General features: G+C 42.7%; 1 protein-coding gene across 1 annotated transcript in view; it reads left to right on the plus strand.

Annotated features, from left to right (window-relative positions):
- Positions 1–856: 856 nt before the first annotated feature.
- Positions 857–26,155, plus strand: part of ANXA13 (annexin A13) — a 56,152-nt gene continuing 30,853 nt past the window's right edge. The window contains exons 1-2 of the mRNA XM_058668890.1: positions 857–871; positions 24,822–24,897. Coding sequence (XP_058524873.1) covers positions 857–871; positions 24,822–24,897 — 91 coding nt within the window. The remainder of the gene's footprint in view (positions 872–24,821; positions 24,898–26,155) is intronic.

Genomic DNA, 26,155 nt, shown 5'->3' on the forward strand with positions numbered 1-26,155 from the left:
CTGACGAAATAAGGCTTGGTTTGTACCTGTCATAGGTTGCTCTGTAGCCACTGAAAGAGAGATTTGTCAATGTCTGGTCTCACAAGCAGTGGTTTAACCTGATGTGCCACAACACTAACCTCATTTTATAAGTTATAAAACAGATTGCCTCTGAGAAACCCATTTGATGAGGAATAAAACTGTCCAGAGACAAATGATTGATTGAGATATAGGCACATATACCGACAGATGGATAAACAGACAAGGCTATTTATGCATAGAGCACTTTTGGAAGGACTTAGCAAAAATTAGGGGGAGAAGGGACTAAGAGGTTAGCCTTTTGGTTTTATTTAAAATTTTTTTCTTACCTCATACATTACTTTCAAAACCAAAACACTAGTGAAATCATAAAATTGATGATCCAGTATAACTCAACAATTCACTGTAATAATAGTCATGATAAAAATAGCAAGATTTTTCAGTCTATTTGTTTAATGCTTTCAATTGTTAAAATGTCTACAATTTTAAATAAACACCCAAAGCGTAAAAGAATAACGTTTTCAGCAGTTCAGAAATGAGGCAGTTTTAATCTTTTACTTACAAATAACTAATTCAACTTAAAAGTTTAAAGCTTATTTATGAATAAGTATTTTATATCTTCAAATGATGACCTCCCGGGGCAACATGTAGGTAGTTTCAGTTCATTTGTAGCTATCACCACTCCCTACCCATCCCCAACAACAGATTTCAAATTCAATGCCAAGGTTACTTATTAAACACATGAGATACTGCGCCCTGGGAAAACCATTATAAACTTTGTCTGTAGGAGGGCTGATCTCTTAATGAAACACGGAACCACCATCTCAGAAAAACGAACATGGGCAACCGCCATGTAAGTACCCACCGCCTTTGGGAATCGTGCTCATCTTGCTTGGCATGGGGGAGGATTGAAGTGAGCAGATCATGATTGAGATTTTTACGCTCTGGCACTGTGGCTACCCTTTATTGGTGCAACAGCAGCCTACAATGCTTTAGAAACACATTTAGAAAATATCTGTTCTCCTTTGGCTGAAACTCCTTCAGGAGGGGAAGAGAAAGATTTAAATGAAGGCAGTTAACAGTGTCTAGAGGAGAAAAAATGGTTAAGATGTATTTGTAGAACCTATGGCTCAAGCTTTTTGTTTGTAGCCACGTCATACAAAGCATTATAGACTATGCTGTTTCAGAGTTTTGCAGGAAAGATGGATGCATGTTGCAAATATCAGAGGAGTAAATTAAAAATGCTTCTATAAATCTATACAATGCGGATCCAAAGGAAAAATGTTTTACTGTTGATAAACAGCAAGCTTTCAGATGTTTGAAAGCATCCATGAGAAAATTTTAATATTTTATTTTTCTTCGGAAATATCTAGACCTGAGAATAGCACACAAGGTGTTCATGGTTAATATATTGCCCTTTGGAGCCCATTATCAGTAAGACGGATAAGAATTGAATTTTGATATTTTCTATTGAAAACAAAATGCACATCTAAAGTTATTCCGATAATAACTTTAATTAGATTTTATGGACCAACTACTACTTCCCACAGTAAAGAATGCTGTATTGTACAATCACCAGAGATGACCCTAGAATTCTCTGTAAGCTGTAACTTTGTTTCTAGTATTTTCCCTTGGCTATATACGGGGTACTTCAAATTGCTGGTGGAAAGATGGGATTCAAAGATAATTTTTTCTAATGTAAAAAAAAAGTTAAATCCATGCATAGCTTTTCATAACACATTTCCATGAATGTTCTGAAGGTCCTTCCTATGCATGGATTTCAAAATATTTTGCCACGAAGCCAACTTCTCTTCAAATTCTGTACAACTTGGACTTTTGACAATCCCTGACATTACACCTGCAGTCAGAAGTAGCTGCACCTACACCCGCTTGCTCCAGAAGCATGATTTATGAAATCACCTGCAAAGAGCCTCTTGTACCAGGCAGGAGCATGAGTCATCCATTCCCTGCAGAGATTAAAAGCTGCAGAGAAAGGCACAGCACTTGAGGAACACTCCCTGGCCCCTTTGTGAGCGGCCTGAGGAGGACCAAGGGGAGGTCAGCGCACAGGGCAGCTGGCCTTGGAGGGCGGGCCCGCATTTTTTACATATTTCTGTTTTGAATCTTCAGAGCCAGTCTTACTCCCTCTCAGAAGGCAGTCAACAGTTGCCCAGAGGGGACACCCTGCCCTCGGCAGCCTCACAGCCTCTCCGCCACCCGTCAGGGAACGGAAAGCCAGAGGCCTCACAGCTCGTAAGCACTTTACTTCAACTCCACGTTGTGTCTGGCCTCATGTGTGTCCACTCTTCCCTACCGTTGACCAGTCATGTTGGACGCCCCCATTCCCTAGTCTGGAATCTTACCATCAGCTATGACTTAACAAGCAGCGAGAAAATTTTTTCTTCCCCTGGCAAATGTCTGTCACAATATTAACAACTTATGTACAAATGCGATTTGCTGGGAGATTGGTTGATATCATCACCCCATCTTATTAACAGCCCCCTAGAATCAAGGGCATGAGGCTACATTTTGACCCCTGTGGCATTTCAGAAAGTGGTAAGGGAACTTAACATGTGCTCAAGCAATGAATACATTCTTTAGAAGTAAATGCACAATCTTTATAAAGGATAAAAAATATTCCCCGAGTTATAGCTAAAATTGTAGGCATTAGAAGCCTACTTGACTGTGTCCAAACTAAAACTAGAGTGCTGGGAGTTTTGAAGCAACTGAAAAAACAAAAATAATTTTCAAATGAAAATTAGAAGACAAGTCAATGAAGTTCACATGTGTGTTTTTAATTTAGTGTGATAGACAATGTTGCCTTGTTGAGATTAAGTAGCTGTGCTCATGCAAAATGATCCTAATTCTATATGCTAGGATTTTTTTTCCTTTTGAGTCTTACATAGTCTACAAAATGACATGGTGTGTGATTTTAATTCTTTTGCCCCATTTCTCTGTTCAACCACTGAGAAATTTTTCATTTATAAGAATCCTTGAGGACCTTCTCTTGGCTCAAACTTAATTTTTCTATTCCCTTCCCTCAGTTCTCTATTTTTTGTCACTAGCCTGTGACAACTAAAATATGGATATTTGGCATCTAAATAATCATATATATGTATAAAAATCCAGGCATTGAAATCTGGTGCCAGCACTTGGTCATCCTGATGATCTAGTGCATTTTATGTTCATTTTAGAGTTATCAACGTTAAGCACACTGTTTTCAAAGTCTTCTAGAAAAGTTTGGAATCCCCAAGAATGTGTCTGTAGGTAAGGGTCCATAGATAACCATTTGACAAATATTGCTGTAAATTCAATAGAATATTGGCCAGGAAATTACATTTTCTGGGATACTTTTATCAGGAATCGCATCCAGTCCTGATACCAAAGTGACTTTTGCTCTATAATTTTCCCCAGTTCTTCTGCCACCACAAAGATATGCACTTTTAAATGGGAGACTCAGCTTTTATGACCAACCTATTTAGAGGGGCAATAACTAAGATATCATGAACATCTGCTACATCATACGATGCTCAGAGCTTGCTTGTCCTATTGCCCAATGAACTTCAAAGAGTGTGCACAGCAGAGAAAAATGAGATCCAAAGAAGTCTGTTCAAGTTATCTCAGTGACTCTTACATTCTACACTATCGTGTGCGTTGTTTTCTAGAGAATTAATACCTATAGAAAATGAGAGAATTGAGATCAATGTTGAGCTTTCTTTCTCATGGAAGGGTGCCTTTGGATAAGGGCAGAACAACTGGAAGGAAATAAAATTTAGGGGAGTCATTAAGTGTGAAAATAGTCACTTATGATTTCTGGGAAAGCATTTACAAGACTGATGAACAGACACTTTGCTACTTAAAGTGCAGTCCTTAGACTAGCAGTTCATCCACATGACCTGGGCACTTGTTAGACATGCAGAATATCAAGCCAACCCAGACCTATTACATCACAGTCTACAATTTAACAAGATCCCAAAGTGCCCATCAAAGTTTCAGAACCATGAGGAATATACAGAACAGGTTTTCAAACCTGGCTATAGGTTTGAATTACGTAGGTAGTTCTAAAAACCATGAATGCCTGAATTCCTTCTCCTGGGAGTGTGACTTTATGGGCCTGGCAGTTGTGCTGGACATCAGGATTTATAAATGCTCCACAGGTGATCCCAATGTGCAGCAGAGTGTGACAAACCCTGGATGGCAGGCTACCACGAGCCTTGCAAAAACAGCTCTGCACACTGCTGAGGAGAGCAGCGTCACTGGGAGTGACCAGAAAGGAGAATGGATTGTAAATTTTGAACATCTGTTCAATGATCTGCCATGGTGTCTGTGAATATGCCAAGCATATGACTTGCTTGTGCCAATATTTAGCCAACATAAATATTGTTAGAAGTGGAGAGCAACTCGAGGTGCATGATTGGCAAGCTCAGGTGAGGGTGGACCAGAGTACTTGGGAGCCATACAACAGGTGGGACCTATGTCCAGATTCCTGAGAAAAGAGGGGGAGCTCTGGAGGCAGGTAAGGATGTTACTGGGAGCGTAGAATACACATCTACTTTTAAGCAAGTGTGTGCCTTTGTCTGTGATCCCACTGTCAAAACAACCCCAGTACAGTCAAGCACAAACTAGGTCAGACCAAGCAACCCTACTTTCTCAGAAGGAAATCTTTCATCCTGGAAAGTCAGGCCTTCAAAACAGTTATGGAAGTATAGAAAAAGCAGAAAGGGCCTCCAAGATCAAAGCACACCATGCACAAAGAATTCCTTCTTCACATGGAGACACAGCTCTTTTCAAAGTCCAGCTCCATGGCAAACACAGTGACTTTTGTGGTACGTGAAAGGCAGCCATATCAAGGTGGCAATAACTGCCAAGGACAGATGTATTGACAGCCTGAAGAGCATGACAGATGATATGCCTAAGCTTGGACACCTAGAAAAAGAAAAGCATAGATGTGGATTCAGGCACAAACTACTGGCATTCTGTCTTTGTGTTTTATCAAATACAGTCAGCTGGACTTTCTAAAATGAGAGAACTGGACTGTCCCCCTGTATTCTCTTCCCTACCCCCTTCTAAACTGCCTTCTTTTCCCACTCCAGGGTGGATTAGATACTCTTCCTTAACACTTCCACAACCCTCTGTGAATGATTCAATCCCCCTGTTCTCTGTAGTTTTAGAATCATCTGTTTTGTGTATCTGGTATGATGGCCCCAAAAGTAGTATTGTGTCTTGTTCATCTTTATATCCTCAGTACCAACACAATGCCTAGAGCACAGCAAAAACACAAAAAAGATTGATGAGCTTGTCAAGTCATTACACTTTCCAAATCAGTCCTGATCAAATCAGAATTTTGTTCAGTTGTAGTTCAAAATCCTTAATCTAGGCATATCTTTATCTCCAGATAATTCTGCATCCAACTCTGAGAATTAGGAATCTAATGATAGCTATTCTTCTGGTGTCATGGTTTCCAATGTGATTCTTAGGTCAGCATCATGGGTATAGTTAAGGATCGTGGAATTGCAAATTCTGGACGCCCCACCCCACAATTGACTGAATCAGAAACTCTAGAGATGTGCTCTGCAACCTGCACATGAACAAGCCTTCCAGGTGATTCTGACATACACTCAAGTTGGAGAACTATGGTTGAAGCATCGGCCTCTTGCAGGCCCAGGTTAGAGCCATTTCCCTACTGTTAGGACAGTCCAGCCCCAGCATTCAGTCTTCAGAGATGCCCAGATGATGGCTCTAATACGCTTAACTCTATACTCTCCTTCCTGGGTCACTCACACGGAATGCACCACAGACAACTGCTCCTGACTGCTCCCTCCTCACTCCTGGCCCATAATGCACCTGCTCCCAGGACTGAACTATGAGAAGGTGGCTGAGAAAACATCCCTTCTGCCACCAAGCAGAAAGGAAGCCACTCACCATCCTTGTAGTCAATTTTTCAATTCCAATTCTACTCAACATTCTTTTAGAGAAATTCCTGTGAGTCAGGTACTGTTTGGAACCCTGAGGATAAAAAGAGGAACAAAACACAAGACCATAGTCCTTGACCTCATAATAGCCCACAGTCTCGTGAGGGAAGCAGACAAATAAATAATAACAACAGTGTGTAATGCAAGCACTACTAGAAAAGCACCCATTGTAATAAAATTCGGAAAGAAGAGAGTGAAAGGAGGGGTTCTTTACAAGAGACATGGATGGCAGCAGAGTCTCAAAGTGGAGAAGGGAGTTCCTTGCCCAGTAGGAACTTGCATTAAGTGGGCAAGAATAAGTGAATCTGTTGACAGAACTACAGGGGGTTCTGTGGACATGTGCAGCTCTAACCCTGCTGACGCACTTGGAGCATCACTCCACCTCCTAGAGAGCTGCTGCTGTCCCTAACTGGTTGGGAGCTTTGACGTGGGAGAGGATGTGCCTTAGTCACAGCTCTACGCTTTCAGCTTGACTCATAATGACAAATTCATAAATGCTTCTGATAAAAGATCAATGAGCAGGGAGTGGTAATGGGATGAGCCCAGACAGATATGTGGGGTGGTATCCAAAGACCTTCAAATGCTATGCCAAGGATACTGGTTTCCTAGGGTGACTATACAAAATACTGAACTCCAAGGAATATAGACCAGCAGTAATTTATTGTCTCAAAGTTCTGAAACCTGGGAGTTTGATGTCAAGATGTCAATGGGACCACACTCCATCCAAAGGCTATAAGGAAAAATCCTTCCTTGTCTCTTGCAGCCCATGGGGATTCCAGGCATTCCTTGGCTTGCAGCTGCACCATCCTAACCTCTGCTCTTTGTTCATGTGGCTTCTCTGTGTGTGTCTCTGGGTTCTCTATAATTTTATACAAGGACACTCTCCATGGGATTTAGTGCCCACTCTAGATTTAAGATGAGCAGTTAATAGAGAGCCTTACCTAACTTTCACCTGCAAATAGTTTATTTCTAAAAATAATATATTTTGAAGCTATGAGTAGACACTGTTCCACCCACCACACCAAGGAAACTAGGTTTTATTACCTTAGGTAATAAATTTTTAAACATGTCATATTCCTTTGGAGGACTTCTTAAAACAGAAGCTGGATCCTCCTACCTTCATAGTGTTGATTTGGCAGCCATTCTGAGATGCTACTTGAGAATTCATATTTCTGACAAGTTCCCAGGTGATGCTGATGCTAGTAGTACAGGGACCAGAGCTTGAGAACTACTGCCTTAGGTAAGTAAGGAGGATTCTTCTCAATAGACTATGCCAGAAGCTTATGGGAAAGGTTATTTGGAGGCAAGGTTAGGACTTTGAAAATGGTGGAGGAATTGATGAATCTTACTTTCCTCCTACTAACTGCAACCGTGATGATTGAATTAGGGAGAAAGGGGCAAATAGGAAGCCCAAATAGGCATGGCTTGTTGGTTAGCTGGCTCTGAGAAGTGACAGGAAAGGAGGATAACAGGGTGACTCCTCAGGATGTGGCTTGTGCGCCCAGGTGACTTGTTGTGCCTCCCAGGGATGCAGAAGGGAGATCTGCATAACGAGAGGGTAAGTTTGAGTTGTGGTGTCTATTGAGTTTGAGATACCTGTGATATGCCCAGGGATACTGCCTAGCAGGTGCCTGCATCTGAAGTTCAAGAACAAAGTTTGGGTTTGAGATAATTTGGAAAGGATAAATTTACACTCGTTTCTATCTGTTTGGAACAACTTGTATGTGTTTTATTACAAGAAGCAAACTAATGAACAATGATTTAAATAGCAAGACTATTTAATTGTCAACTTTACTGGGAAATCTGAAAGGACATTATTTTCAGTATTGGTTTGGCAGCTAAGTCACATCACTGAGGACTGTCTGCCAGTCCAATCTGCTAACCTTGAAGACCTGGCAATGTCTCCTCCTCACATATGCAAGATGATGATTACATATTCAAGTTAATGATCTCACTTGATAAAGGCATGTCAAGAAGGAAGGGGATAGAGAAAAATGTGTGTTCTCCTCATTCACCACTCCTCTACTAGGGAGGAAAATCTGGAAAACTCCAAGCAGACATATTTTTCAATCTCATTGACTAGAATTGATCAAGTGTCCAAACTTGCAGTGGGAAAGATGAGAGTCATGAATCATGATTCATTCCTGGGACCCAACAAAATCATTTTGTAAGGTGTGTGTGTGTGTGTGTGTGTGTGAGAGAGAGAGAGAGAGAGAGAGAGAGAGAGAGAGAGAGAGAATATGTGTGTTGCTCTCATTTTATTCCTACTGAAAATAAGCCTTTATTTTCAATAATATAGGAGGCAGAGGAGGTAAATGGGGAGCTGGAGGGAGGAGGGCATGTACTCAGATACTTAAGGCACAACAAATATTAGCCCATGTCACTTCAGTTTAGCAACCTCAAAAAAGCCAGCTTCTTTCTCTAAGTATCCACATTTAAAATGTTAGAGAAGAATTCTGGTTGGCTTGGGGCTTGGGTCATGTCTCCATCCCTTGAACAATCAAAGTTGACCTTAAATATCCTTGGGAACTGAGAATATCGCTTTATCATTACCGATTTCTAATAAAGACTTTTTTTTCTAATTATTACAGCTACTACCACCACTAATCCTAATACTAGTACTCTTGGGTAGATTAAAATAGAAAAGGAAGTAAGACCTGAAGATTAGAAAGAAAATAATTCACCCTTAAGATGGCAGAGGTTTAGGTAGTTGGAATGGGAGTAAAAAGAAAGATAAAAATCTTTAAAAGAATTTTAAGGAAAAAATTAATGGGTTGGAACCCAAGGCGTATTTGAAACTTAAAAGAATAGCATTCATTGTGTAGACACTGGTTGAGACAGAAAATTGCTTAAAGCAAATTTAGCAATTTCACCTTGTTTCCTTCTCAACAAATCCGAACGTGTTGGTCACACCTACTACAGAGCACAGTTGATGCCATGGTGACTTGGATTGTCCCCAACACTTTCTTTTTTCAAGCACATCTGCCCACTTACTATTGACTCTTGAGAATTCCAAAGTACAGCTGCCTCTTTTTCCCCCCTTAAGTAATGAATCCCAAGTTCATACTCTGATTGATTTGGCAAAAGACAGCCTTTGGCAGTGTAAGAAATGAAATGGATATTTCTTTTCTAATGAGAAACGTGCTTCATTGCTCGTAACTCCTGAAGGCATGGTTCCTTTCACGGTTGAGAAACAGCCTCTGATAGAAACTCCAAGTTCTTCACCCAAAGCAGCACTTGAGAAAGAATATCATGTCACATAGCCATGTCCTCTTGCTGGTACACTTTGTGATGGCCCCAACAATCATGATGCCGAACAAAAATAGCAGAGGGTAATGACAGGCTTCTCATTTTGAACTGACCTCAACTCATACTCTCCCTCCTAGTAACTTCATCCCAAATTTGTCTCCTGGGTCATTTTGCAAAACGTGAAAACCAGAGGAAGACATCTTGGTCCACTTGTAAGCCTCCATTTTGTGTAGCTACCACTACTCTCAAGGTGACTCAAGGCCTTTATTTGGCACCTATGTGATCTATCAGAAGCAGAGCCTTCCCCATGTCTTTAAAGTAATAGTCAACAGAATTGCTATACCATGAGGTAGACTGTAGGCCTTGGCAGTACTGACATTTGGGCCTAGATAATTCTTTGCTTGTGTAAGACTATTCTGGGCATTGTGAATGTTTAGCATAATCCTGATTTCTATTACTAGATGTACAGTTCCATATTGTGACAAACACGTGTCTGGACACTACTGTTTGTCACTTAAGAGAAGAAATCGCTCCACGTAGTTGAGACCTACTATACAGACACAAACCTCAGGTGGAAAAGCAAGGCAGAAGATGACCCCAGAATGTCTTTATCTCCTTAGGCCTCCAGCAGCTACCATGTATTACTGCCCTTCTGCCCAGGCACTCCCTCATACCAATTTCCGCTCTTTTATCACAGGGGAAAAGCCAACTCCTCCAAAGATTAACCCTTGTCCTCCTGTGGGGGACAATAGCAACTGAGAGGCTGCAGTTTTTCCCCAAATGACTCTTCCTTCTGATAGCCTGTGTGAGGAGAGTTTCACCATAAAACACCCAGGAAGGGGGATTTGGGGATGCTAAGCTACTGGTTTTCCTGCATGAATAGTGCTCACCTGTAAAGATGCTGATCAAAGCAATTCTGGGCCAAAAAACTCAGCTCTCTTCTACAGAGCTCTCCTACTAGATCTCCCTATACCAGAGCTCCACGGACGGCAGGCAGGCCACACTGTACTTCTGAGGACCATATGGTCATCAACTCACAGTTAGGCCACACTGTTTGCACTTGAGGGCCATATGGTCATCAACTCACCGGTGGCCCCTGATAAGCCCATCACAAGCTGAAAACTTCTTAAGGATGAAATGTGTTTAATACACCTGCCTTACTGAGCACCAAAGCTTGGCACAGTATAGAATGTTGACTTCCTCCCCTAAAGCAGGACTTACTGGGGTCTGTACAGTATTGCAAGAAAGAATCAAACTGCTTGTTGCTGGCCCAGGAAAAGATCCCAATTCAGAATTTAAGCTAGAATTTCTACTAAACACAGCCACTTTTACATTATCAAAAAAAAAAATTTTTGTAAACTTAGGATTATCGTAAGTTAGGAACCATCTGTGTATCAGCCGCACCTTCAAGAGCAGTAGTGCCTACCACTTTAATGCACTTGATGTTGAAGAGTCCTAAGGTCAAATTTCTTTGCCCCTGCCCAACCCCACAGACACTTTTGATAAGTCAGTATCACATCAATGCCATTAAAATTAGGCACAGCTTACCAGCTGCTGGACAATCTATCATGGACAAGAGCTGATGCAGAGAAATAGGTTGATTTAATAAGCCAGCAATTGGAGGAGCGAAAGCAAGCATCAGTCTCACAAGTGTTATTCTCAATTTGTGAATCAGCAGGAAGACTTTTAAAAGTAGAAAGGGGAGTTGGAAGAGGTTAGGGAAGACCACAGATTCAGTTGATGGATCATCAGGCAGGTCCCCAAAGGTCAGTTCTGACAACTGTCCAATTAGGTGGAAGTTCCTTTGACCTGAAGCTGATAGTTGTGAACTCTTGCCAGGAAGTGATAGCCATTGAAACCAGCTTGGTGATCACAAATTTCTTTTTTATCTGAGGTCTTCCACTCTACCCATATTCCTGTTGTCAGTTCCTAGAACTCCTAAGCACGTAGTATATATCTGTTGAATTCAACAAACATTCTGATCAGTCCCAACATCAGCAGCTAGTTTTCATTCTATAGCATGTGACAAGGGAAGGGCGATGTACTCTCTTTAGAGTTGTAGATGTCACAGGGGTGGAATTTAAGAAGGGAAAGGAAGATGCACCCATTACAGTTACAAGCATCAGCACACATAAGTCAGAGAACAGAGCCTAAGCAAGTATGTGTTTCTGGAAAATGAACTAATTTACCAATCCTCATTAAAGGTGCCAAAACTACAACTCCAAATGTAGGAGAAAAGTCTCTTTTTTAATTTAAAATTCCAACATTTTTCAGAACAAAACAACACAGGTAACAAACTCAGATCCACATAGATGTGTTTTACTTTCAGCCTTATTTGTCAAACAATGCAAGCGTTACTACCAATTTAAAGTGATAGCCAAACACTGAGTAGTCCTACACATCCTATTAAAACTGCATCACCATAAGAAGGAATCAGCTTCCAGTGAGTGCCCAAGTGGGAGGAGCATCTGACACCAAGGAATCAGCTTTGCTATTACCATGGTGTGATCAAGGAGAATCCTAGTGCCAATAGAGCCATGACTCCATAGTAAGTAAATATATTCCCACAAGATTCTTACGTATACCCAACAAAGTACACTACCCACCAAAGTACACTGCCATGTTTTTTCTATTAAGTAGTTTTACTTTTATGCTGTGACACTTAAGTGTATTTTGATTTAAAAGAAAACTAAACAAAGACTTCGCAATACTTTTGCTCAAATTTCTTGTTCCAAACAAACCATGCCCAAGAAACAATCACCCTAATGAAAACGGCATGTTGCCAATCACCCAGGATTCATATTTAAGACACAAAAGGCATATTTTTTCTGCTCCAAATTGCTCCTCATTCTCCACTGAACATGTCTGTGGAAATGTCACCAGGATATCTTCTGGCTCCAACTTTGTGAACTTTAATCATACAATACTTTGCATTCATATTAACTGGCTTCAAAGTACACATGACTTACTAGTTTAAGAACATTGTCCTGGGAGAGAGGAGAGTGTTACTTTTTCCATAACAAAGTAGGTGACTGTGGACAGGTGAATAGCACGGCCAATATTCTTATGACTCAAGTACAACCATCATGGTCGTTGGCAAATACATGCCACTGTTCTACTATAGTTCTATTAATGATCTTTAAATCCATCTGTTTTTAAAATGTGAATTCATTCCTCTGAAAAGGAAACTTTATATTGGTAATCTTAAAGGGTTAGAGATATCAATAGGCATTGATGTAGGTAACAAGCAAATGCAAAAAGAGCACATTAGATCCCAGCTAATGTGTTTTTGTCATCTACTCTCTGATTCTGCAAAGACTCAGCTGGGGTTGGCCTAGGAGGGGTCACCAAGGAAAGATACGAATTGCCTCTACCTCAAGTATTTCAGCACCGTCATATGAAACCAACCATCCACCAAATATAAATGGATATGTTGTCTGTGCTCCAATACAACTTTATTTACAAAAACAAGTGATGAGGACAAGGGTGGGCACAACAGTTAGGCCACTCTGAGGATGTCTATATGTCATAGGGAATGCCTGGGATTGTTTCCCAGCTCAGCTTCCAATTCTAGCTTTATTGCTAAAGCACATACTGGGAGGTAGCACACTCTGGATAAAGTACTTGAGTCCCTGCCACCATGTCTGTGACCCAGATTGAGTTTGGGGACCTGAATTTAAATCCTTGCTATTACAGGCAGTGAACCAGTGGATGGGCAATTTCTGTCTCTCTGCCTTTCATATATATATACATATATGCCCTGACCCTATATATATATATATATACGTGTGTGTGTGTGTGTGTGTATATATATATATATATATATATATATATATATATATATATATATATACCATCACCTGGGAAAGCCTGAATCAGAAACTTTAGGAAAGAATTTTAAAAAGAATGACTTTCCCAACTTGACGTCAAATGCTTCAATGTTCCATGTCACCTATTTGGAAAAACAGGGATTGAATTTTCACTGCAAGATCCTAAAATTAACCTCTCCCCTTTATGTTCAGTGCCTTACATTTGATCAAGAATTTGTTACCTACATAAATTCTCCTTTTATTTTTAAGTTGTCTTTTCCTTCACTAGAATGTCAGTAATTCTGGCATTAGAAAAAGCTTATAATTTTTGTCTCACCAATAGCTCTTAACCTTGGTTGTACATCAGAATTGTCTGCAAAGTTTTAGAAATACCTCCACACCTTATATACCCATCTCTCAATGATTCTAATTTAGCAGGACAACTAAATGATTCTAATGTGGCGACTACACTTGCTTTAGCTAAAGTTCATCTTCCCCAGGGTCCATTATTTCCTCCACAGAATGTTAATTCTTTTTGTTAAAAGATTTATTTACTTTTATTGGAAAGGCAGATTTACAGAGAGAAGGAGATACAAAGAGAGGAAGATCTTGTGTCCTCTGGTTCACTCCCCAAGTGGATGCAATGGCCAGAATTGAACCAATCTGAAACTAGGAGCCAGGAGCCTCCTCCAGGTCTCCCATGTGGGTGACGGTCCCAAGGCTTTGGGCCATCCTCTACTGCTTTTGCAGGTCACAAACAGGGAGCCTGATAGGAAGTGGAGCAGCCAGGACACAAACCAGCACCCTTATGGGATCCCAGCACATGCAAGGTGAGGATTTAGCCACTGACCTATTACGCTGGACCCAAGTGCAGTATTAATTCTAAGAACCTTAAACTCTGTTTAGCTCAAGATAGTTCCACCTGAGACTTCACTGTAACTTTCTCAAAGATTTTGCAATCATTTGTGATCCCTGTTTTTCCTCCAAATGAGGTCTGCTTCGGCCTCCCAAATATCCAGTTGTACGTCCTGCTTCTTTTTTCAGTCTCTGCTCAAGATAACTAGTGGATAAGTCATCTCCTCCTCTTCTCTCTCCCCGTGACTGCCCTGACCCCTAACTCTGATGGAATCTAAAGCAAGGCCAAACTGCAAAGGGAAAGTGCTCAGTCTGCAGTTGGCATGAGAGAGAAAAAGAGCGTTCCTCCTTTGGAAGGGAAGAGAAATTCGCATTTTCTATAGAAAGAGCTACGTGTTCTGTTCAATTGAGCTTCCATTACTACAATGTGCCAGGTATTATACTAGCTTGTGGGGAATGTGACAAAGTGACAAAGATTTTTCCCCCAAGAGGTTTGCATTCTAAGGAGGGAGCTAGACTAGCACATGAGTATAATAATGCACCTTAGGAGGATCTGAGAGGTGTCTCTGGAGTTGTAAGCACAAAAGTCAATGATGTATTTTTTAAAAGTCTGCCAATCAGCTTTCCAGAGACAAAAGGTATTCATTTTTGGTGTTTACAGAGTTCAGTGGTATAAATACTTCCACTATGGCTTATTTTAAATTGCTAGCATGATCTCGATGAACACAGAGTTGGGAAGAGAGGCACAGAATCAGCTCTTGCAAGCTTGTGAAGAAAGCTCCAGCTACAGGGATCAACCCCATCAACCTGGAACCACCCCAGTTCTTCCACAGGAAGTGTCACCTCCCAGAGGGCCGGCCCTCCATTGTGTCTAATCAACCAACTACCTTAGCTCCAGCATACTGGGTAGAATGCCCCAACTTCTTCCCAAGAGGGTTAGGAGTGGTTTCAGAAAAGAAGTGACGCTTAGCACATTCACTGAGGCTCTGTAGAATTGTAATTACATTCTCCACTAGCACAAAGGGGGTTAATGACAGCCCAAATTTACCCTATGGTTTCTAAAAGCCTTGAAACTCCATATTGTCAATCCCAAGCTCCTTTGTTCCTCTGAGGACTTGCCAGTTTCGGTGAGCCATTACTCCCCCTTGCAACATTCATCCCTTCCACCCCTGCTTCATACACATGCCTACCCCCATGGGGAAAAAAGACAAATCAGCAGTCAGTTTGCATACAGTCTGCCAGGGAAGGAGAAGTGGCATTTCACTTATGAAAATGTTTGACACTTTATTAGGCTGAGAAGCAGCATATTGGAAAGCTTGGTCACCTCATGAGCCTCAAGCTCTTTAACATTCAATGTTTCTACTATGATTCAACACCCATGGAACACTGTTGCCCTTCAGCTGTTATTCTCCTCTTCCCCTAGCCTGAGATCAAGATGTACTAACACAAAGTGGACTGGAAGGGGTAGGGTGAGATGAAGGGAGGAGGAAGTATACTGGGAGATCACTGCAGACAGAAAGGCCCATCTCTCTGCTGCCAATTGGGGGTCATCTTAAGGAAACTTTCCCGGCCAACTCTCTCACTTGTTGTCATGAATTTCCTGAAGATGCTATGTGCTGATGAATGAGAAACAGAACACATGATTCCATTGAATCGAAGAAGTATTAGGGGTAGAATTTCCCACAGAACTACATGCCTGTACACTTGGCCCATCAGGAGATGACTGTTCACTTTGCCTTACGAATAGTGGTCACTGGTCTCCATTCCCCAATGAATGTCTTAGTCTTTCATAATAGGAGCATTTCTGACAAGGATTTCTTGGTTCAAAGTGGACAAAATTGGCCTTCAAGGGTTATTTCTGTGAAAGGCCAGCATCCCTTGAAGGTGGTTAAACTTTCCAATTATGAAATTTAAAAAAAAATAATGTTCTTAACAGGGATTCAAAAACTCAGTGAATAAGTCAGTTGTAGATCAAACTGCAGCGTGTTTGATTCCCCACTTTCTCCTGGGGCAAGATATCAACTTTTCTGTATCTTGGTATTTTTGTCTGCCAAATAAGAAGCAATAATACCTACCTCCTAGGGCTGCTGTGAGGATTAAATGGGTTATTACAAGCAGATCTGGATCAATGCCTGGCACATAATAAAAGCCCTGCATTTTGGGCTTTTCTCCTATAAATCTCACTTAGACTTTAGTCCCTACTAATACTTATGTATAAGTGCAAAGTAGCTTCTTAGTCAGGGTAAGAGTATGCAATCAATCATTTGGAGGTTGCTATAGTACATTCACAATTTTAAACATAAAGTGCCACAGAAGGGACACATTCATGCTCCACAGGAACCTGGTCAAGATGGAAGGAGGTAATAAAATATCAATGAGCATTCACCACATGCCGAATATTTGCCAAGTATTCTTGACACATAACCTTATAACAACCCATAGGCACTAGATTCTATCATGACTACCATCTTTCAGATGGGAAAACAGAAAAGGTAAGAAGGGAAAAGTAACACCATTCTTGGTTCAAGGATAGATATGTGCAAGAAAGGAGAGGGAATAGATATGACCACAAAGATGTCTCTTCCCCAATTCTACAATGTCCAAGCTAGGTTTACGATGGAATATTATTCATCCTTTAAAAAGAAGGAAATCTTATCATTGCAGCAGCTTGGATGAAGCTGGGGGATATCATGGCAGCTGGAATAAGGAAGCACAGGACAAAATACTCCACCAATAGGATGCCCCCTAAATAGTCACAGAAGGAAAGAATGGTACTGCAGTTACCAGGATCCAGGGGGCTGGGGAAATAAAGAGCTGTGGTTAGGGAATGTAACAGTTCGATTTTACAAGATGAACTCGTTCCAGCCAGCTGCTGCCTAGCAGGTAGCCCTAGCCTGCACTATTCTATGGACTATATACTTCAAACTTTACTTAGAGGTAGCTCTCTTGTTCAGTGCTCTTACCCGCTGCTCCGCATGTACACAAAGGGGCACGAGAAAACTTTGAGAGGTGTTGAATGTTGTCAGCTTCCTTGATTGTTCAAATTCACCAAGTTGTGCATATTAAATATGTGAAATTTATTTTATCTTAATTATATTTCAATAAAGTACTTACAATTCCCCCCAAAATTTCATATCAACATTTATCCAGATAAAAGATTGTAGCCATGGGCCCGGCAGCGTGGCCTAGCGGCTAAAGTCCTCGCCTTGAACACCCCGGGATCCCATATGGGCGCCGGTTCTAATCCCGGCAGCTCCACTTCCCATCCAGCTCCCTGCTTGTGGCCTGGGAAAACAGTCGAGGACGGCCCAATGCATTGGGACCCTGCACCCTCGTGAGGGACCCGGAAGAGGTTTCTAGTTCCCGGCTTTGGATTGGGGCAGCACCGGTCCGTTGCGGCTCACTTGGGGAGTGAATCATTGGACGGAGGATCTTCCTCTCTGTCTCTCCTCCTCTCTGTATATCTGACTTTGTAATAAAAATAAATAAATCTTTAAAAAAAAAAGATTGTAGCCAGAATTGCAGCCTTGGCCCCCAGGTACCATGAACTAGCTGTGGCAAGGACTGTGGCCAGCACTGAGGAAACTCCTGTAGGTCTCAGGCTCTGTCCAGCACAACTGGCACCTCCCTCCATTTTGCACCTGCTTAATAACCCCAGGCCACCACCTGGTTCTAGCCCTGGCCCTGACTTTTCATCTCCTCAGCTTCCTCTTCCTTTCATGGCAGTTCAAAGAGTAGCTCTTCTCAGATCAACATGCAGTGAACCCTCTGCCCTGCTGCTCTCTGGCACTTCCCAGGAGCCCCTGCTGGCCTAGAACCTGGATACCCGGCAATTACTTTCAAATATTTACTTACCAGATAGAGTACAGTAAGCCAGAGCTTCTGAGAAAGTGCGCTGAAAATGTTAATCAAAGTACCACTCCCATCGCATTTTGATAATATATCTCAGATGTACTAATAACCCTCACCACCCTGTGACCCCATGCACCCTACCTCCTAGCAGGCTGCCAGCAGAGTGCTCATGGTAACTTGGCACTTTGCTCATGCTTCCCACACAAGGCTGCATCTGAACCTCATGCCACTCCATGAGCAGGGCTTCTCCACTTTTAAAGATGAAACAATTAGGACTCAAGGAGGAGTCAGCTTGCTGGGGATCGCGCAAAGCAGTGGCTGCACACAGTAGGACTCCCAAATCCACTCAGTGGGGACTATCATAACACAATCAAATCCAATCTTGTATGCCATTCAGCAATACCCCCAGTGGATCACGGTCACCACACCAGTTTGCAGGCTCTGAAAGCACCATGCTGCTGGCAGGTCATTCCCTCCCCTCCACCCCTCCCCGATACCACTTTCTTTCTTTTAGCTTGCCTAACTCCTACTTATCTTCCAAAAGCCAGCACAAACGTCATCTCCTCCATGAAAACACTTCTCCTCTCAGTCACGAGCACCCACAGCACTGATGGTATCACAATGCAGTTGTCGTTTACCTGTCTAGAGTTCCATTTCCCTGGGGACAAGGACAGTGTTTGACAGATGGTCATCTCAACTAGGGATGGTGTTTGATACACAAGACAAGATCTTTGTGTAGAAGGAAGGGAAAGGAGGGGGGAAAGGGAGCAGGAGAAGCAGAAGAGAGGAACCAGCGAGGGAAGATTAATTCATGTGTCTCTTACAAAACTTCATGCTGCTCTCCAAATAGAAAATCAAGACACAAGGACTCAAGGGTGTGAGGGTACTTTAGGTTGTGTTCTGGAACAATCTTGATGATTTTTTTATAAAACATAGAGCAAGCAACTTGCAAACCATCTCGCTTGCCAAACTCCCTCCCGAGTCTGCTGCAACCTGAAGGAAGGCTTGCCTAGAATGTTCCATTTCTACCATGAATGAAGACTGCGTTGAACATGATTGGGACAGAAGATGCTTAACTAGGGCTGAGGGGGTATCTGTTTTTCTCCTCTGTTCCTTTGAGGTGAGGGGCATCTCAGGAATTTGATGCAAGAGTGAGTGACCTAGTGGATCCTGAGCATGTCTAGCATTCTTTCTGTCCATGTGACATCTAGGATCACTGCCTCTAGATTTATTTTCTGTGCTACATCCCTCTTCCCTTGGGGGAGGGGGTGGGAGGGGAATGGATGGCTTGCTTCCTTGTTTTCAAAGAGGGAATCTGGAATGTTATGTAGACTCACTTGGAGAAAGACAGCTGGAGCTCCAACTTCCTCCTCCATAGGTCGTGCCTCACGTGGAGATGACTTTGTTGCTTGAGGCAGCCTGATCTACTGGGATGATGGCTAGCATGTGCCCAGAGCTGCATCCCAGTGAAAGATTCACACCCAGGGAGCTGTGAATTCTCACACTTGTCAAATGAAATAGCTCACAAGAGAGTACTACAGAGGTGTCACCTCAGGCCACAGCACTCACCAGCCAGACTTTCGAACCACCATTCTGTCCAGTGTGAAATACATACCTGGAACTCCAGATCCAGGCCATGGGTGATGGGTGAAAACAGTGATCCTCAGAGTGGCATTTAAGCAATGAAAACTCAAGCAAGAAGGGTTCTGGGACATTGTGGAAAATTCATTGCCTGTCTGCATTTCAAAGATATTACCTGTGTATTAAGCCCATGTTCTCTGCACAGCTTCATCTTACATGCTTTGCATAAATGACTTCATTTCAGTTCTCCCAAGAGCCTCATGAGGGAGGCACTATCATCATCACCATTTGCCATGACAAAACCATGGCACAAGCAGGCTCTGTAATTTGCCCAAGGTCACACAGATAATAAGCTGAGAATTCAGTTTAATCTGACAAGAAAGATGTGTTCTTAAGCTCAAACTACTATCTCTTTTTGGGCAACATACTATAAATTCTGATATTGTTTGGGACATGGTGATATGTTTACTCAACAACTTTGGAAGATGGATGATTGAAAGATAAGTAGATAGACAGATAGATAGATAAACTTCCAAACTTGACCAAAAATATGACAAATTGAAATTTACATAAATATAATGTTATGAAATCTTATGCATATCATTGCGAGACAATAAAAACAAGAGCTGGTCCGAAGGACCGGATAGAGGGCTGATATTTATACAGTCCCTCTCGACTGGCACTGAAAATGTTATCTCATGGAAGCCTCAAAATCTGCTCAAGATAGAACCTAGCCTCACATTGCAGATGAGGGAATAATGGCTTGAAGGTTAATGGTCTGAGTTCACTTGGCTGCTAAGGGGCAGAACCCCTTTTCAGCCTAGAATCCTAGTGGGCTCAATGTCCAGAGCCTACACTGGTCTGACTGACTCCTCTCATTTACTGGCACCTTTGTCTATTTCTTGAGTGACAGTGCAAGAGCTGCCTGTAGCACACCTGACAGCCGGAAGCAAAGGGAATATCCGTGTGTTCACATGAAGTTTCACAAGTGAGTCTGATAGGTAGAGCCCCAAGTGCACCAAGCCCCTGTTTCCTTTCCTCCATATCTCCTCATTATACCTGCAGCCCTGCTTGCCGCTCAGCAGCTTTGGGTCCGAAAGCAAACAGGCTTGAAGCCCGAGAGCCAGTGCCTGCCTTGTTAACAATGAACAATGGATGCAGGACGTTCCAGAGGAGAAGTTTCTTATCCAGCTCATCAGAACAAGCCAGGGAACAACCCTGGCATCAGCACTGGAAGTCCCTGATGAATGGCTCACTGTGGACTTAGCCCAGCCACGTGGCAGGAAAATTTCCAGACTCTGTTCTCTCTCAGCACATGACCCCTAGCTCCCACATCATCTACCCTGCCGTCACAAGGAATAAAGCTGAATTTTTTTCCCAAGCAGATCAGAAAAGGTAACAAACACAGCTAACAGTGCTTCCTGTAAAAGTCAGAGACAAACACCTGCCCCAGAAATGGCAGAACCCTTGACGTAACGCTAGACTCCTTGCATGATTCGTAAAACACTCAGTACTGTTGACATCTTCATTCCTAGCACGTTCATTCATCCCATTGTACACCTGTAGATCAGTGTGAATCTGCTCACAAGGAAGTTAACTGACTCATTTTTGGGGCCTTGAGTTAGAAAAGAGAAAAGCTGAACATGTTCCAAGGGTTCCTTGGCCTTCCCTCATCTCAGAATTCTTATGATCCTTGTATCCGAGAATGACTTCCCTCAAACAGGAAGTGGCATGGGCAGGAGTGATATTTTGTACCTGTCAGAGTCTTACTTCTGGCTCCCGCTCAGCCAGTTTCTAGCCAGGTGATCTGAAACAAGTCCCACCTGGCCTTGGCATGCCCCTGCAGCTTCTTTGTGTAATCTAGAAAGGGATGCCTGGGGCAGGGGTTTTAGGGGAGTGCAGCTATGAAAACCTCCAGCAACCTCAGCTGGATTCCAGCCACCAGCATTTTGGTCAGGACCCTTGGCCAGGGCCTCACCTACACAGCCAGTCTCAGAGAGCTCTGTGCCTGTTTCTCAGCTGTGGAATGGGCTGGATAAATGTCCTAGCCAAGTCCCTGCACTGCTGAGGCCTGGTGCGGTCTACAGAACAGTTATGCAGTGCTCTAGTAGTGCAACGTATCTGCCCTCTGGTTCAGCACTACCTCATCTCTGAATCCTCCCAGGCCTTCTAATGCAAAGCAAAGGCCACATACTCTGGAGATTGCAGAGCTGAACCCAAGGAAGCAGCCCCTGCAGAATCTGATCAGAAACTAGATGAGCTTCATAGGGCTGTAGCCTATGTAATCCATAGGGGCGCATGCCCAGAAGGTCCCAGTGCTTGGCTTCACAGCCAAGGTCACCATAATGAAATTCTCAAATACATTTGAACAAGGAGCCCTGCACTGAGCCCCATTAAAAAATACAACTGTCCTGCCAACAAGTCTTCAAAAGCACAAAGTAGTTCCCTTTTACCCCACAACAGATTTGAAGAGTGAAAATGGGATAGAATATTTAATTCTTTTGCCCAACGATGGGAACCATAAAATGTAAAACAGGATGGTGCACTTGGTAGAATAAGAGTGTTGGAAGGTATATTGAACTAGGTGCAATCCTATGTCTTGGAAGACCTTCGGGAAGTTCTCTAGCCTATCAGCCCCCAGGTTTCTTCACCTGTAAGGCATCACTAATACATACTCTTCTCTATGGATGAGGAAAACAGATCTATAAATTGTTTGACAAGTGGTAGATGTTCAAGAAATGTCCACTTACTCTGGGCTTGTCTCAGTAGTAGGTTCTTCAGGTTGGGCAGTGTCCTCATGTTCCCAAAGGTAGTGGAGTAACAAGGGACCCTGATAACTCCTTTGGCTCGAAAAGCCTAATATCCTCCATTACACAGGCCTAGAAGCCACTATTCCTTCAGACCAAAGGGATGAAACCATGTTGGGTTATAAGAGCAAAAACCCAACCCACATTCACATAGACAAAGGGGAAGTTGGTTAGGTAATGAAACTTGGGAGGAAAAGAACATAGGTACTTCTGTATACATGAGGGCATTCAGTCTCCACCTCTCTGTCCCTCTCTTCTCTTCCTTTTATCTCATGGCCACCCTAGATTCACCTTCTCTCAGTTTGGCAAGCTCAATAGGGAAAGACACATACCTCGCTCCATGAATGAACCAAGGGAAAGACTAAATGATCCCACTTGGATTATGTCCCCATTCTTGAACCAGCAGGATAACAGGGCCCATACACATGGGAGCAGCAAAGGGTTGGGTGTTGAGGATCAGTCCTCATGTGACCCTGTTGAACAGGAGAAAAAGAAGTGGCCCTAAGGATACAACAATGCCACGCAGATACATACAACCTGGCTTCTGGGCTGTGTGGGATCCTGTATTCATTCCTACCAGAACCGAAGCACTTGAAAGCAGGAAGAATGGTTTCAGGGTACAGGGAGCACAGGCGAACCAGCCTCACTGAACCACCCTCACTGAAAGATAGGAGCTCATTCAATGCACACAAGACACCTCATGGAGGTACAGAAAGGCAAAGAACTGAGAAACAAACGGCGTGCTCAAGGGTACTCGCTACATAGCTGCAATCAGACAGTAGTGATATATGCGTGTGTGTGTGTGTGTGTGTGTGTGTAAGATTTACTTGAAAGTCATAATTATAGAAAGAGAGGGAGAATTAAAGAAAAGGATGTCCCATCTGCTGGTTCACTCCCCAGATGGCCATTAAGGCCAGAGCTGGGTTGATCCAATGGCAGGAGTCAAGAACTTCTTCTAGGGGCCCAAGGCCTTTCTGCTGATTTCCCCAAGCCATCAGCAGGGAGATGGATTGGAGCGGAGCAGCCAGGACACAAACTGGCACCCATATGGGATGCTTGTGCCACAGGTGGTAGATCAGCCTGCTATGTAGCTGTACCAACCCATAGTGATATGTTTTTAACTGTGACATATTCATTATTAGTTACCTTCTGTTTAGGCAAGTAAAAATGGCTTTCCATTTCCATGCTAATAGAAGTGGGATTTTTTTTGGCAGGATTTTAAGAAACTACTTATTATATATATATATATATATATATATATATATATATATATATATATATAATATAAGTTATTATAACTTATTATATATATACACACACACACATGAGGTGTCATGTGATTTTTTAAAAAATATGTATTTGAAAAGCATAGTTACAGAGGAAGAGGGAGAGACAAAGACAGAGGGCATTATATTCCATCTGCTAACTCAATTTCAAATGGTCCCAATAGCCCAGTCTGGGCCAGACCAAAGGCAGGAGCCAGGAGCTTCATCCAGGTTTCCCAAGTGTCTAACATGGACCCAAGCACTTGGGGCAATTTTTGCCGCTCTCAGGCCCATTAACAGGGAGCTGGATTGAAAATGGAGCAGCCAGGACCTGAACCAACACCCACTGGATTGCTAGTGTCAGGAGTGATGGCTTAATTCACTATACCATAATATTAGCTCCAAACATACAATGTTTTGATAAAAGCACACATTGCATAAAGTTAAATCAAGGTGAATATATCTGTATCCTCAAATATTTAACAACTCTTCCTGGCAAAACATCCAAGATCCTGTCTTCCAACTTCCTTTTCAAATAGAAATGCACCGTGCATTATCTGAAGTCACCTTACTGTGCAACAGAGCATCAAAACTTCTTACTCTCATCCATATGAAAGAACCCACTCATCAACCTGTCTCCATCCTTTCCTCCTCTCTTCCCTCCCCAATCTCTGATAACCACTGTTAGACTCTTAACTTCTATGAGGGTTTGTTTATTTGTTTTAGCAACTGTACATTGAAACAAAAATCAGTTGAAAAGAAAGTAATAAGCAAGTAAAAGTACAGATACCAGCAGCTGTACAGTATGCAAAAGTGACTAAGTCTGGGAAATATCTCAGCATGTAAAGACACCTTTCTCTTATCCAAACCACTAAAAACAAAACCAAACAAAACAAATCAGCAAAGTGTTCTGACTGGTTCAAGTAGTATCTGCAAATTCAATCACATTTCATTCTATGGACAACAGAGGTCCACATTACGAAGTTGAGTTGCAGCCAGAGCGTAGAATCCTCAGTTTCTGGCAGGCAAAAGCTATACTTGGGGCCCATGGCCAAAGGGGAAGAGCAGTTCCTTGCAAGCTTGGAGCTTTGTGTTACTCTCTGCTTCAGCCACAGACACATAAGGCTGGGTTTGCTATGAAAATCGCACATGGTCGAGCTGGCTAGACTGATTGTTCCTAAGAATAGAGGCAGCCATTATCCTGTGGTCAGCGAAGGCCAGCCTGTGCCCAGGAGTACCAGCCGCCCTCTGGGGCTAGAGCCTTCCCTGCTGGGTTCCATGTACTCACATACAGAGTGGCTGCTGGTCCCTTGTCTGGATGACTACTGGGGCTTCACCTTAGCTACAAGTTTCAGCCAGAGATGATTGAAAACACCTGCATTGCTTACTCACTGTTTCCACTATTTTCTCTAGACCAAAGGAAGAAGTCACCAAGGCTTTGATGTGGATCGAGATGTCAAAAAGCTGAACAAAGCCTGCAAAGGAATGGGTATGAAAGCCATTTTGTTATTTTACTGTTTGGAAGTTGATTAAGCTTGACTCCAAAATCACCTTTCCCACAGCATGAAGCAGGTGACCTCCAATCTACTTTGTGATTTCCAAGCTAACTTAAGCTGCTCACGTCTAACAATCTCTTTTTTAAAGGTCTCAAAGTTCTTAGATTCTGTCATTTCTCAAGAGTCTATGTATCAGTTACAAGTCAGATACTGTGACACTTAACTTGTTCTGTAATTAGGGGAAATTTCATGAGAAGTGCAGGTCAGACAACACCTCTCCCATCCTTTCCACAGAAAGCGGTGGGGAGTTGGGTATAATGAGTTGGACTATGGGGACCTGGAAGGTGCATTTAGGAATAAATCGAATGAATGCAAAACAATGGCCCAGGTCAAGAATCGAAGGGCAGGACCCAGTGCAATTGCCTAGTCGCCAAAGTCCTAACCTTGCACACACCACGATCCTACATGGGCCCAAAGTCTTTGACCCTGCACCTGCGTGGGAGACCCGGAAGAAGTTCCTGGCTCCTAGTTCCAGATTGGTTCAGTTCCGACCATTGCAACCAATGGATGAATCAATGGATGAAAGATCTTCCTCTCTGTCTCTCTTCCTCTCTGTACATCTGACTTTCCAATAAAAAAAAAAAAAATCGAGGGACAAGACTGGAGAAGCTGATTACATTCAGACCTAACAATAATTGCACAGTCAAGTGTGAGGGACTAAATGAGAGGTCTGGAGTAAGGTAAGTCCAGGACCAGAGTGGATCCAGGGAAGAGAGAATCTAGGTGTAACATCGTGCAGAGAGACTCTAAGACTCACGGAAGCCATTCACAAAACAAGCTTCTACTCCCAGGAGTCTGGAAAAAGGAGATGGAATCCAAAGCACAAATAACAAAATTGCCCTGGAACTGGAGGGGGAGATGAAGAGCTAAGATTGAAAACTAGAATAGACACATTCATGGGTATAGCCGTGGCAGAAGTTAAAGGTGCCCAATGAGAGGAGGGTGTGTACCTGATACTGGAAGGTGGAGCTTCGGTGGAGAAGCAACTCCCAGGAAGCAAAGCGGGCGATCATGACCACAGTGCTGACCCCTGCTCAGGGCTCCACTGAGAAAAGAGTCCACAGTTTTCCAGGGTTCCAGCTCACACAGGGATGTGACTGTGTTCTGCTGCCTGAATGGAAGGAATGGGTATTGCGCCGACTCAGGCAAGTGAGGGCGTGAAAGGGGTCAAGGAACAAAGTCAGCCGACTT

The sequence above is a fragment of the Ochotona princeps genome, chromosome 9, assembly GCF_030435755.1.
Source record: "Ochotona princeps isolate mOchPri1 chromosome 9, mOchPri1.hap1, whole genome shotgun sequence".
NCBI lineage: Eukaryota > Metazoa > Chordata > Mammalia > Lagomorpha > Ochotonidae > Ochotona > Ochotona princeps.